At 46.1% G+C, this 13,572-nt stretch overlaps 1 protein-coding gene across 5 annotated transcripts in view; it reads right to left on the bottom strand.

Annotated features, from left to right (window-relative positions):
• The window catches only part of Tmem131l (transmembrane 131 like), a 119,343-nt gene that overhangs the window by 9,731 nt on the left and 96,040 nt on the right, over positions 1 to 13,572 (bottom strand). For 4 of the 5 annotated variants that reach the window (XM_026785766.1, XM_026785655.1, XM_026785739.1 and 1 more), the window contains exons 19-27: positions 13,085 to 13,157; positions 11,522 to 11,646; positions 9,754 to 9,896; positions 8,853 to 9,039; positions 8,243 to 8,428; positions 7,314 to 7,463; positions 6,387 to 7,009; positions 4,113 to 4,261; positions 1,148 to 1,272 (exon numbers count right to left, since the gene is read on the bottom strand). In XM_026785766.1, coding sequence (XP_026641567.1) covers positions 1,148 to 1,272; positions 4,113 to 4,261; positions 6,387 to 7,009; positions 7,314 to 7,463; positions 8,243 to 8,428; positions 8,853 to 9,039; positions 9,754 to 9,896; positions 11,522 to 11,646; positions 13,085 to 13,157 — 1,761 coding nt within the window. The remainder of the gene's footprint in view (positions 1 to 1,147; positions 1,273 to 4,112; positions 4,262 to 6,386; positions 7,010 to 7,313; positions 7,464 to 8,242; positions 8,429 to 8,852; positions 9,040 to 9,753; positions 9,897 to 11,521; positions 11,647 to 13,084; positions 13,158 to 13,572) is intronic. The other variant, XM_026785703.1, reaches the window with a different exon arrangement.

Below are 13,572 nucleotides of genomic sequence, written 5' to 3' on the forward strand. Positions count from 1 at the left end.
ACACACACACACACACACACACACACACACACACACACACACAGTACTCTGTCGCAATCCCAGAGTCAACTGTGTTCATGAATGCAGAAAGGCCTGATGTTTCCTCTATACAGGATACTGCACTCCAACTCTCCAAAAAACATCCATGAAGGATGTGGTATGTATGTAACATGTTTATTTCCACTGTGCTGAATGCTCGTATGAATGAAGCAGAGAAGAGAGCCAGAAAGCTACCCTGGCTGTGAGGAGCTATGACAATGCGGAGCCACAAGCTCTGTTCTTTGTGGCAGCCCCCTTGGGCTCTGAGCTCCGTGGCGGCATCCCTGGGTGCTCTGAGCCCTCAGAACGCTCGACTGTGCCACAGTGGAACCTCACCCCCACTCAAATGTGCAAGAGCTGGAGGACCTGGACAAGAGCACGTTGAAACACCACCAAGCTCACACGGTGGTGATGTAAGAAGAAATGCCTACCCGGGAAGAGAGGGGCCCTGGCAGGACACAGCTTTCACGCTATAAAGGGACTGCTGAGGACAGGTGGCAGGATCTTGGGACGGAGTTTTCTGCAGGAAGCTGGGGCTCTGCACGGGGATGCTCTTCAGACAAGAGGGAACTGGGGGGCGGGAAAAGCCTGCCTGTAGCTAAGGAAAGAAAGGGGTATGTGTGCTAAAGGTTCCAACATCCTGGGAGTCTAAGATGGAAAACCTGAGCTCAAAGCCACCTCTGCTGGATGCGGAGTCAGAGTGAACATACAGGGTTAAAGCGAAGGTCAGGGCAAAGCCACTGTGGGATCTTATTACAGGACTGGGTGGTGGCGGTGTGCACGTGTGTCTGTGCCAGGGTTTTCTACACCCCCTGCTCCACGAAACTATAAACAGAACGAGGCCTTGCTAGGAGGGACAGGTTAGGTATCTTCCTCTAAAGTTTCCCATAGCGTTTAACATTTTATAAGGGACAGATGAAAATAAGTCTTCAAAGGTCGTGTTACAGCATTTTTACAAAGTAAAATTACAAGAAAATGTGTTAATTACATTTTGATCTAAACTTAATGCACTGTGCTGTATCACCTCTCCTTATAAAAGTTATAAAAGCAAAACACTGAAGTGAAAAGAAACCCAGATTAAACCGGCAGGGCCGTAGACGTGGCGTACCTGGAGGCCTGGGCAGCAACCCTCTTCTTGTTTTTCCTACATGTTCGGCTTTTATTCCAACCGAGAGCTGGTGTGCTTCCTTCTCTCTTCTCCTGAAGCTTCCTCCTCCTGTAAGGATCTTCCTGCTGAAGAGGAAAAAGGAAACACTGTGGCTTCAAGAGACATAGTCTCTTAAAGACAAAACTCGTGATGGCCTTTGTTTAACTTTTCGGGAGGAACTCTATCTGCACCCAGACCTCTCAGCACTGGTGAGACCTGAGACCCGCCCTTCTCGGCCTCTGCTTTCATTTCCCCCCTGTCTCGACTTTCTCAGGCTCTGCAGACAGAGAAGGAAATAATTGTTGCTTCTGAAACTCCCAAGGAGCTGAGGGGGTGGGAAGATCTGCCATGTAGGCGGCTGTGGGAACCATCCTGCAGCCTCCGCCTGGATCGCTAGCGCCTACAGCTCACTGGATCAACTGCTGAAGCCAAATCAGACTAACCCAGGAAGAAACTGGCTCTGTGTGTGTGTGTGTGTGTGTGTGTGTGTGTGTGTGTGTGTGTGTGTGTGCTAATTTGTTCATTGATGAACTTTGTGTGAACAGACATACCGCCACAGGATATTCCAGACTTGACGGACTATCCAGACCACACCCTGCAAGTCAGGTCAACATCTCAGCTCTCAATATAAGCATAAACATATACTGTGTGTGTGTGTGTGTGTGTGTGTGTGTGTGTGTGTACCAGTTTAGTGACTTTAGAGCAGTGGCTCTCAACTTAAGCATAGAGACCCCACAGGGATAAAATATCAGATATTTACATTGTGATTCAGAACAGCAGCAAAATTACAGTTGTGAAATAGCAATGAAATAATTTTATGGTTGGGGTCACCATGACATGAAGAACTGTATTAAAGGGTCACAGCATTAGGAAGACTGAGAACCACTGCTTTAGAGAACCCTGAAATCAGGCTGCTTCAGGCCCAACTCCACAGGGGTAACTTCAATCCCCAACTCCCACCTGGCAGTCCCAGTGTGGAGGGCCCAAGAGCCTTCTCTCCTTGTTTCCCTGTGGGGGAGGGGGCAAGCATCGCCCTAGCTGCTCCCAGTTGGTGGGCTCTCTCCTTGAAGGTCCTGCAGTGCCTGCTGCCTGCCTGCCTGCCGTGACCTTCTGTGTGCTACGCCTGTACAAGATGCCACCCTCTGGGGCTTCCCAGGACCCGATGCTTGATTACACGCAAGCGCCTGTGCACTTCTCAACCCCTTCGGAACCCCTATGGCATACCTAGTTTGTAGCACTTCATTTAATTTAAACAAAAGAGTCGTGCTTGCTGTATCAGATTTACAGAACACAGAGCACCCACTCAGAAACAACGAGGCTCCCTCCCTATTTCACGAAGTTTCCTTCTGAATATTTCTCCATGAGTCTACACATATATAATATGATACTAAGACAATAAATAAAAGTGAAATGTTAAGGTCCGATTTTTTAAGAATCTATTTTTTTATGTAACCAAGGTAGAACATCAAAGGAACTACTAACTTTCAAACATTTTTTTCTGCATAATATATTAATTCATTGAAGATCTCTTTAAGGGCCTGATATTATGGGATACACCTTTAATCCCAGCCCTTGAGATGCAGAGGCAGGAGGCTCGCTTTTGAGTTCCAGGTCAGCCTGGTCTACACAGTGAGTTTCAGGTCAGTCAGAGATGTGCAGAAAGACCCTGTCCAAGAATAAAACAAAATGAAGCAACAAGCAAATAACAAAGATGTCTTTAAAGTTAAGAACAAGACTGTGAGCTGGGTGGTGGGGCACACACCACAGGCGGATCTCTGTGAGTTTAAGGCCAGCCCAGTCTGCAAAGTGAGTCCAGGATAGCCAGAGCTGCTACCAGGAAAGGAAAAAAGGAGAAAAAAAAAAAAGACTATGGGTGTGGGAGGTTCCAATGGTGCTTATCATCCATCAGTTCTGGGTTTGATCCCCAGGACCACAGGGACAGACAGACAGAACAACACCACACACAGATTGCTCTCCACCAGGAGTGATCACTGTTAAAATTGATTTACCTGCCCCTTGTCAACCCTACTTCTAGATACTTTTATGTATTACTTACATTGTTAAATTTTTTAGTATTTGCAAACTGGCTTTGGTTTACTGTTGCTGAGTATTTACTCTCGGTTCTAGACATACCATAAGCCGATGTCACTAACAGACTTTAAGGTGCCTTCTACAACCCTAAATCTTCCTTTTTACTTTTGGCTTGGTGGTTTTCGCTAACTTGAGTTTTTCAGACAAGTGCACAAGTTCATTTTCATTAAAACAATCTGTTGCTCCCTCTGTATCTGCAGCTCAGCTTGAGTGGACAGAACATGCTTTGTCACATTTTCTTCTGTGATGCTGCGCCAGTATTTTCTGTCTTTACGTTCCCACTGAGTCTGAAGCAAGCTAAGTTTGTGTTTCTTGTCTTCCGTGCTCCAGGCAACTCTTTATGTCTCAAGCTTCATGAATAATGAAGACGGTGCCTATGTTTGTCACTGGGCATCAGCTTTTCCAGACCTACATGGTGGAGCATTTTCATCTATACACTGAACTCTTTCCTTAACGCAGGAAAATCTTCTATTCCACTAATAACACTCTTGTGCTCTTTTAGAGAAAAGATGATGACAGATGCAGGCCAGAGAAAGATGAAAAGGGGATGTCAGCACTAACCAGATGGAACAGGTTCTGGTCTGGCTCTACTCCACGACTGCCACTAGGAGTTAGTCCACCGCTTAAGATGAGGGATCCAGAGATAAAAGCTACCTGGGTTCACTGAGAACCATTTCTCTATACCTATATAATCAGAGGATAAAACTTTCTGAACAAACAAATTACAGTGTTACTATCACCTGCAGAGAAAACATCTATTTATAGGAGAGATCTGTGCCCTTCGCCGGCCTGCGAGCGCTGCTCTCTTTAACAGGAGAGAGAGAGGAATGCAAACCTCTGGTGGCGGTGTGTCCTGCTTCTCAGAGCACGCGCCCTCTGGAGATGCTCTCTGACTCCTCCTGGAGGAAGACAGCTTTGTGTCAGCCCCCTTCACACTCTCGCCGCTGTCAGCTTCGGTCTTGACAGGCACTGGCTGGTTATTTCCTTGAATAAATTTAAAAAAATCAATATCTAGCATTTTTTCATTCATAGTCCCCATAATTAAATGTTTTCCTTAGTCAATCTCATCTTTCAGTTCTGATAACCATGATTCCCCAGAAACACACTCTGATTACAAGTGGAAACACACTTACATAAACGTTCTGCGATCTTTAAGAGATGTCAGAGTGAAGGTGGGACATTAACATTGCTGTGTGGTCACAGTTCACAGTGGCCAAAGGCGGAAACAACCTGCTGTCCACCAGAGGACACGGATGAAAGGAAGACTATCATGGGGCTACAGTTAGCACTGCCAAAACCACACATGCATTAGCTAAGATGCTTTTTAAAAAAGGGATTAAAATCCTGGTTGAAAGGGCCTGAGGAACCTTAAAGGTAGTGTATGAAATGAGCCAGACAGAAAGGGGCAAATGTTTTATGACTTCAGTTGGAGGGAGACCTGATGCAGCCACATTCACACAGACAAGAGGATGCTTCCCAGGCGCTGGGCAAGGGGTGACGGGAGTTTAGTTTACTACTCAGCAGACAGTTTGGGTTGACAAAGTCCTGACGATTGACTGAGGTGATGCTTGTCCATTAGCTCACAGCAGAATAAATGCTCCTCTCAGAGAACCCCAACTATCTTTTACATCATAGTATTCTTTATGGAGCAGTCAAGGTTCCTCTTGCAGATTGTGCCAAAAGCATGAAGCTCTCTAGAGTCAGCCCAGAGCCTTCCCACAGCTTCACTTCAGTATCAGCAAGTGATGAGTAACGAGATCTTCATGCTTTGAACACATGCCTTGTTCCCCAGACAGTGCTCTCAGGAGGTGTGGTGCACCTATAGAGGCAAGCCTCCTGGGCGGGGCTCAGGTCACTGGGAAGGGGTCATGAGACCTTGGTCTTCCCCCTACACGTGCCTGTTTGTTTCCTGGTTTGTGATATGGGTGTGCTCTGATGGAGGCTTTCTACCTTGCCAGGCGAACTCCAAGCAGAGCCTTAAAAGACAGCAGAACCCCTAGAACCCTGCCCCACTGCATTGTTTAAGAGATACTTCACTGCAGTGATATGAAGCTGGCCAACAAGTGCTCAGAGCTAAGTGTGAAGATCAAAGCTTGACTGTGTGTTAGCATGCACCTTTAATTCCAGTACTCAGGAAGCTGAGCCAGGAGGATCTGTGAGTTTGTGGCCAGCCTGGTCTACATAGTGAGTTCCTGGACAGCCAGGGCTACTTTATGAGATTCTCTTAAATAAATACAGGCTGCTTGAGTTTTTCCAACTGTACAGGAGGAATGTGTTAATATACTGGCCTGAGAAAGAAAGAGGAGCGGGGAAGGGAAGAGGTGGCGTATGCCCTCTGGAGGGAGCAGGCATCTGCTAGGGCACGCTGCCCAGTTCCTTCTTCAGTCAATAGCATCTGTCATGACAACGTTTGTCTTTCTTTAACCAAGAGATGCTATTAAAAATGTAAGGCCAGGATCTAGGAGGTGCTACAGTGATCAGAAAAGCTGGTGTAGCCAGCTGTGGTGGTACATGCCTTCAAGGCCAGTAGTTGGGAGGCAGAGGCCAGCAGATTTCTGAGCTCAAGGCCAGCCTGATCTACAGAGTGAGTTCCAGGGCAGCCAACGCAACACAGAAAAATTGTCTTAAAAACCAAAGCCAAAACCAAACAAGTTGGTACAGATCTGATTAGTAAGAAACCCTACAAGGGGTGACTACTTTTTTTTTTTTTTTTTACAAAAAGGAAGCAAAGAACAAACAGTTAAAAATGTATCAGTATCAACCTAACGATGACAGACGACATTAATACCCCTACCTTGTTCTAAAGCATGAAATTCTTAGTCATACATTCTAAAAAAGGGTGCCATGTTTTGAATTTCAACATTGATGCCCTTGCTAAAATTGGGTATACAAACTCACTCATCTCCCACAGTGAAAACCAAAGACACAGCCAGGCACTGTAACCCTGTGACTTGGGGTGCTAAGGTAAAAGTCCTGTGGTGCGTCAGACAAGACGGGACTGCACTGGTGTAAGAACATGAAGAAAAGCAGTGGGGGAGGGGACAGCAGTGTCTCTCTGAAGCTTACAGGTGAGAGACCAAAGGAGAACAATTGAGACGGCCAAGATTACCGTGTTTCCTGGAGACGTCTGGCATGTCTGGCTGCTGGTACTGAGGTGGGCTTTTGGGCAAAGGACTTTCAGGTGGCTTCTTAGAAGTCTTCTGTGGGCAGGGCTCTTGTTCCTTGAACTCGGCCACGGGTTCTGGAGTTCTAATGTCAGTTTCCTTAGGAAACATACATGTCTGTGGTCCCTCCTTCATACTGCATTCTGAAGAAGTATTATCGACAACTGTGTTTCTCACTGAGTTTTCCTCTTTGATCAGTACATTTCTGGGGAGGGTTAAATTCTTCTGCAAGCTGACGTTCACACCACTGGCATATTTGAGGCTGACCCAGTTCTCACTCGTGACATCGGTGCAAACATCTTCCCTGGCAGCTGACAGGGAGCTGGCCGGGGTCAAAGTCTGCTTCTCCTCAGTGGCCATGTTGGCACTGCTGGCCACGGAGGCACTGGGTTTCTGTTTGCTGTAGTAGAAGGAGCACTTATGCTTCTTCTGAGAATGCCCATAGGTGGCCGGGCTCCTCTTGGACGCATTCTGGATCCTGCTCAGGGGTGGGCCCACTGGAAGGCAGCTCTTCCCTCTGCCTTTATCAGGCGGGCTGTACGTGTCAAGAAAGTTCTTGCAATTGCTTCTGAACATAAGAAGAAACACGTTTAGTATGAACGCAAAGCAAACCAAGCTTCACTTCTGCACGAGGGTGGGACCAATTGGTGCAGTGCACTGAGGAGCTCCAGCCTCCCCTTCTTTCCCAGCCCCATGAGTTTCCTGCCGAGAGGCCATCGATGAGCCAAGCCCTCACACAGACTGTCTAAGACAACAGTGCAGCTGTTCACACAAGCGACAGAGAATTGGATAAGAGTAGAACTTCTATGACCTTGGAAGGAAATCAGAAACGAGCACCACGAACCCCCCAAACGCAGAGAGAGAGGCCTTACTTGTGAGAGTGGGAGCTGACCACGTCCACTGGACCACCATTCTGCTGTAAGGATGAGCTGCCGTTCTGCCTCTGCCTTGTTTTCATGAATTCCATCAGAATGTACTGTGCTTGCTGGAAGGCTATCAGGATCACACCCAACAGGGACAAACTGGGGAGAGAGCAGTGCCGCGCGCTGCTGTGTGGTTCTGAGCAGCATCACGAAGACCCACCATAACCAGGCACAAGAGAATACGCCTGGAGACCCAACTGCTCAGAAGCTGAGGCAGGAGGACTGTTTGAGTCTGGTGTGGGTGGCATAATGAGACTGCCTCAAAAACAAAGCAGAGCAAAGCTAAAAGACTTTTCTCTATTACAGAACAGTGATGAGTGGATGGTAGAAAACAGCTGCACAAATGGGGTTACATTTTATTAAATGGATGACTTATTTCTGATTTTTTAAAAGTTAAAAATGCACATATTCATAAGGCTGACAGGACAATTCAATTTTTAGGCATGTTTCTAAATAGTTACTGTTAAAGGGTCACTGTGGTCTTGCTGAGTAGTGGTGGCCACACCTTTAATCCCAGAACTTGGGAGGCAGAGACAGGTGGATTTCCGAGTTCAAGGCCAACCTGGTCTACAGAGTGAGTTCCAGGACAGCCAGGGCTGCACAGAGAAACCCTGTCTTGGAAAACATACAAACAGGATCACTATGGTCTTATGATGTCAGTCACTGCACTGATATAATGACATCAGTCCTGAGGTCTGCCAACCGTGACTGGTGGTGACAGCGAGTGTGGAAGAGAGTTGTGAGTCACACCGCAGGTCCTATCACCCTCTCAGGCAGCGCCTGTCACCGCCATGGGACTCAGAACAATGAAAGTCCCTCCATTCCAAGTGACCCCTGCTCTGCTCTGCCTGACGAGGGTGAGACACATGGGTGCTTACCTGACAAAGAAGACGGTGAGCCTCCAGAAGGACTCCTCCCAGCTGGGACCCGGAACCACCTCTGCACACAAGGGTAGCATGTGATGAGGGAGAGTCACGTTGAGCGTGAAGTGGAACTCCAGGTCTGCGGCCGTCACCAGCATCAGCTCGCGGATGACCCAGGAAGAGGTAAAGTCCGGAGTAAACCTAGGGTAAGCGGCTCATCATTAGGGTTGGTATTTCCTGGTTTTAATTCTCACCACAAAGTCAAAATAACAATAGAAGCTAAACTTAGGCCCACATAACAATACTCAGGCCCACATAACAACACTCAGGACTGGAGAGATGCTTCAGTAGCACTGGCTCCTCTTCCAGAGGACCTGGGTTCAATTCCCAATCAATATCCACACAGCAATTCACAACTGTCTCTAACTCTAGTTCCAGGGGACCTGATAGCGTCTTCTCTCCTTGGGTACCAAACACCCACAGGTACATACACATACATGCAGCCAAAACACCCATACAATTTTTTTAATAAAAAAGCATATTTATATAAAAGCAGCTGAAGATGTCAGTTACTAATGGCCTGGGTGCCTCCCCCAAGTGTGCACCATGATCAGAAACGACTTACACGATACTGATGTCACGGGATGTGTTTGGGGTCAGGGAAAACGGGCGGCAATCCAGCACTTGGAACCCATAACCCTGGCAGTTATACCCATTGATTTTCAGCGATGTCACGGTTACAGGAAGAGGCCCGATATTCTCAACCTTGAAGTTCTTTGTGATGGATAAGATCTGCTTGCTGTCTTTCGATTCTAGAGAGTAACAAGTTGTTTTATTTAGTATTCATGAACTTCAAAACTAACTTTAATAATAAACAGAATCAAAAATAAGTTATTAAATAGCTTAAAGCCTGCTATCTACCTGGTTTGTGGAATAGTTCCTTATTCTGTCATCTCTAGATGTTGTTATAAAATGAGAAAACAATAGAAATACTCAAGGCCAGACTCCTCTCAAAGCTAGAGACGAAACTCGGATGCTTATTCTTCCTGGAGCCGAACGGTATGACCTTACTGCAGGGTATCATGTACTCTGACCCTGGAACGCTCACTTATACTGACCCAGGGATGAGGAAGAGACAGAGTGTCTCATATCCCAGGCTGGCCTTAAATTTGCTATGAGGAGCCAGAGATGGCCTTAAACGTTGGATCCTCCTGCCTCTACCTCCCAAGTCCTGGACTAGAGAGGTACATTCCATCACCCCAGGTTTACAGACATTTTTGTTTAAACATCATCACAGTTCAGATACAATAGCAAACCTTTGGAAATAAAGAAAGTATATTTTATATTGGGAGTTTTGGGAAAGAGTCAACAGCTTAAAATGTGACTGTAAACTTATTAACTCAGTCTAATCTATATAAGGAGTAATATTTAACCATTTCTATGGTTTCCACCAATCCTTACTTTAAGAACTCTAAGTTAATAAGTGAATGACAAAGATGTAGCAGGTGTCAAGCCTGTAAACTCACGTCGACGACAGTCCATCAGAGTGGACTCGGGCACTTTAAATCGGAGTGACCCTCCTGCACCAGGAAGTCTTCCGCCCACTTTCAAGAGCTCTTGTGCTCCAAATCCTTCCACAGCAACCATGTCGAGGACAGTCAAGTTATTCCTACAACGAAGGGTAGCACAGCAGCTTCACCCCAGGCTAAGTCAACACTGCCCTAAAGCACAGCTAACCACCTCCCGGACACCAGGAGGCTTAGCGCAAATGTTACAAGCTGCGAAGTTTAGCTGGCATTAATCCAAGACAGAAAGAATATGGTTAGTTAAAAATACAAGCGTCTCTTAAAACTATGGCATCTCCTGCATCTTACACATGAAGGTTTCTCCAGGAAATGAATGTTAGTCCAGGGTGCTCCCGCTAGCTGGCAGGAGAACACTGAGAGGCCACCACTCTCCAACCACCCGCCACAACTGGAAGCTCAGCTCTGTAACAACCAGGCATGGGGTAGTGACCACATCCCGAGATATCAAATAAAGTGGCAGATGCAGATGTTAGCCAAACTTGACAAAACGGCAAAACTTTAGAGGTTTTCACAGAGACTGCAATGAGAAGAAATACTGCCTGAGAGATGGGATGACCCTAGAATTACAATTGTTTCTTTTTAATCAAAATATCATCCCACAAATTACACTTTGTCAGATTCTTACTAATGCAGTGGCGCAGGTCAGAGTTCATCTTTTTATTAACGAACACCACGCATACTGAGACGAAACGTTATGCACCCAGTTTAAAGGAGGCACACAAGACTGAATTCCCAGCACCACGGGGACAATGCCACCTAAGCACAGAGGGAATTCACCTCTATCTCTAACTATGCAAAATGCACTGAAATAGCTTAGTTAGTGATGTAAGTGATTTGTATAAAATACTGTGTCAATCAACAAAGAAACCGTCAAAAGTAAAGGAACCACTATTAGAAACTTTGTTTTTAAGTCTCGGGAAGCAAAGTTTATTTATAAACTTTCTGAAACCTTCTTCTTTTTTTTTTCTTTTTAAAGAAGAACAGGTTTTAAATGAAGAGACACCTCAGCAGGAAGCTGGGGAGTCTCGGGTCAGGGCTTCTGAGGACGAATGCTCTGGATTTTATTTTAGCACATTTTCCTTTTAGTCTCATTCAGCTGCAGAACTCATGCTAGCATATTAAAGACAGCCTCCAATAAATTAATCTGTGCAATTGATCTGATAAAAGAAAAGCTTTTGAAAAGTAACTGAAGTATTATTTATTCAAAGTTGCATTTGGGTTAGGCTCACCAATGAGAATAGCTTCAGTTCAGGCCTGCATTGTAATTTTTATAAAAGGACTCTCGTAAAGACTACCCATAGCAGGAAACGTAAAGAATAAGAAGCATTTTTCCTGCTACATCAGCAAGCAGTAACTGTCTTTCAAGGGAAGAGAAATAAGCAGTGGGCCTGCCCAGGGAGGCCCTTTTCCCATTGTCCTTGGGGCTACTGAGCACAAGAGGCTGGAGGTCCGGCTCTACTCATGGAATGTCTACAGCAATGTGGCAATTATCTTCACTGCTAAAGACAAAGACACAAACATGTGTGCCTGTGGGTGGGTATGTTCTGACCAGAGTCTGAGTGAAATGCGCTTCCTCCTGGAGACACTAGCTCACAAGGGAAGGGGCTCAACAGGGTTAAGTGAGGACTCCTCTCTGTAGCCCCTACCTTTTCCTAACCCACAACACAGCCCACCACGGACCCTTGAGAAGTGACAGGGACACACCTACCGGATCAGTATGAGGGAGGTGACTTTTCCATAGTCCACCGGTGTGAACACGACACCGACCCTTCTCATCTCCAGAGGCTGCAGATGCAGATGGAGCGTACCCAAACCAGACTCTGAAGGCTCACCCTGCAGTTACAGAGGACAGCGTCAACCACTGCAGACAGCAGTGGGTTTCCACAGCCAGCAGGCACATCCCAGTTATAAGCCTGACTGCATGCATCCTCACCGACCTGTTGCCTTTTCTCTCCTGGTATTTGTCATGCTGGGGACAGAACTCAAGGCCTCATGCATGCTAGACCACTGGAGTTCACCCCTTCTCTAGAAAACCCGTCTGGACTTGTCTGTCCTCAGCTGTTCCTGCATTCAACTCCCTATGCCTCATCTGAGAAACTTCAGGATGGTAACTGCAGGACAGTCTAGCAGGGTACTGCACAACAGATTTGTCTCCTGGCTTGGGTGGGAGTTTCTTTGACTAAGAAACAGTAATCAGAGAACAGACTGTTCCTGCTTAATTCTATAGCAACTGAACAGGAGCACCTATCCACATCAGATAAGCACAGACTGTCTCTAACAGTGAGTTTAGGTTGTAGAGAATTTAGGTTTCACAATTTCCTCCTCTAGGAGAGACACTGCTACTTATTCACATTTGCCTTTATCCCCTCCAGTTCCTCTGAGTAAACACTGCTGTTTCAGCGCTGGTCAGCCAGACTTTACTGATTTGTCTGACTGACTTCTGCTGATTGGTCTAGCTCACGGAAAGGGAGTGGTTTGACAGGTATGATATATAATCTGCATTTATCCTGTCATTTTTGTCCTCCAAGCCTTGCTGACATCTCCTGGAAGGACAGATGGTGATTAAACTGGGTTCATTTTCAATGAAATCATAAATTCTGCAAGATAAAGTCCTGCTTTATAAATATAATATAAACCCGGAACCAAAATGATGCCAATTTTAGTATTATTGCTGTAATAATATCAGCAGCAGCAGTCTATGAAATAGTTTTATATGCTAGGCACTGGATTATTTAACCCACATAAAATATTAAGCAATCTATTTTATAAACCTCATTGAATCTTCAAATGTTGTTATGAAGGTCAAAGATGAGATGAAACAACCGCCCAAATTTACATAGGTAGAGGGAGTCAAACCTACACTACCTGCCTGCCCTGCCTGCCCACCAGAAGAGGGCACCAGATCTCATTACAGATGGTTGTGAGCCACCATGTGGTTGCTGGGAATTGAACTCAGGACCTCTGGAAAAGCAGGCAATGCTCTTAACCTCTGAGCCATCTCTCCAGCCCCTATGGGTTTTTTATATATATATCTCTGATTCTGTTGTTCTTTCTTCTCTTGCATGAATCTAATCCATCCCATTAAGATGATTCGCAGGCTAAACTAATCCTGCAGTGCTATGTAATAGAAAAATAAACAAACAAACCCTACTATGTGTGCTTCATGCCCAGAGAAGGAAAACAAGAGCCAACACAGAACATACAGACACCAAAACATGAGGTCAGGTTCGCTGTTTCTGCAGCCAGCAAGTCAGTGAAGATGGCTTCCTACCTGGTAAGGGCAAGCTTTGGTGAGCTGGAATTCACCAGTTGTGAAATTAATCATCTGCATATCTGTGCCAAACCTAAAAATGAAGCAAAAAACTCCAGTGTTCAAAATACCATTGGGATCAGCCAACAAAGAGTTAACAACATGTGTGTGCTCACACACTCACTACCGCACTTTTCATCAGATTCCCCCTCAGCCCTCTCCACACCCACCAGCCACACCGGTACCTGTGAATGCAGGGAATTCCTGACACAGAGAAACATGCAACAGAGGTCTACATAGGAAGCAATGCTAACTCCTCCGGGTGGCTTGCTATGGAACTTGAGAGTAAGTCGCTCTCGAGCAATGGCCGCACTATGACCATGCGACCCAGTCTCTAGAGACATGGGCTGACATGGCTGGGGAAGTCTTGCAGGCCTCAGAAACCAGCCAAAGAGCTGAAGGTCTCTAGCGCTGGGCCCTCCTCCCTCTAGAAGGCAGTGTCTGTTCTG

Source organism: Microtus ochrogaster, chromosome 1 (genome assembly GCF_000317375.1).
Source record: "Microtus ochrogaster isolate Prairie Vole_2 chromosome 1, MicOch1.0, whole genome shotgun sequence".
In the NCBI taxonomy this organism is placed as follows: domain Eukaryota; kingdom Metazoa; phylum Chordata; class Mammalia; order Rodentia; family Cricetidae; genus Microtus; species Microtus ochrogaster.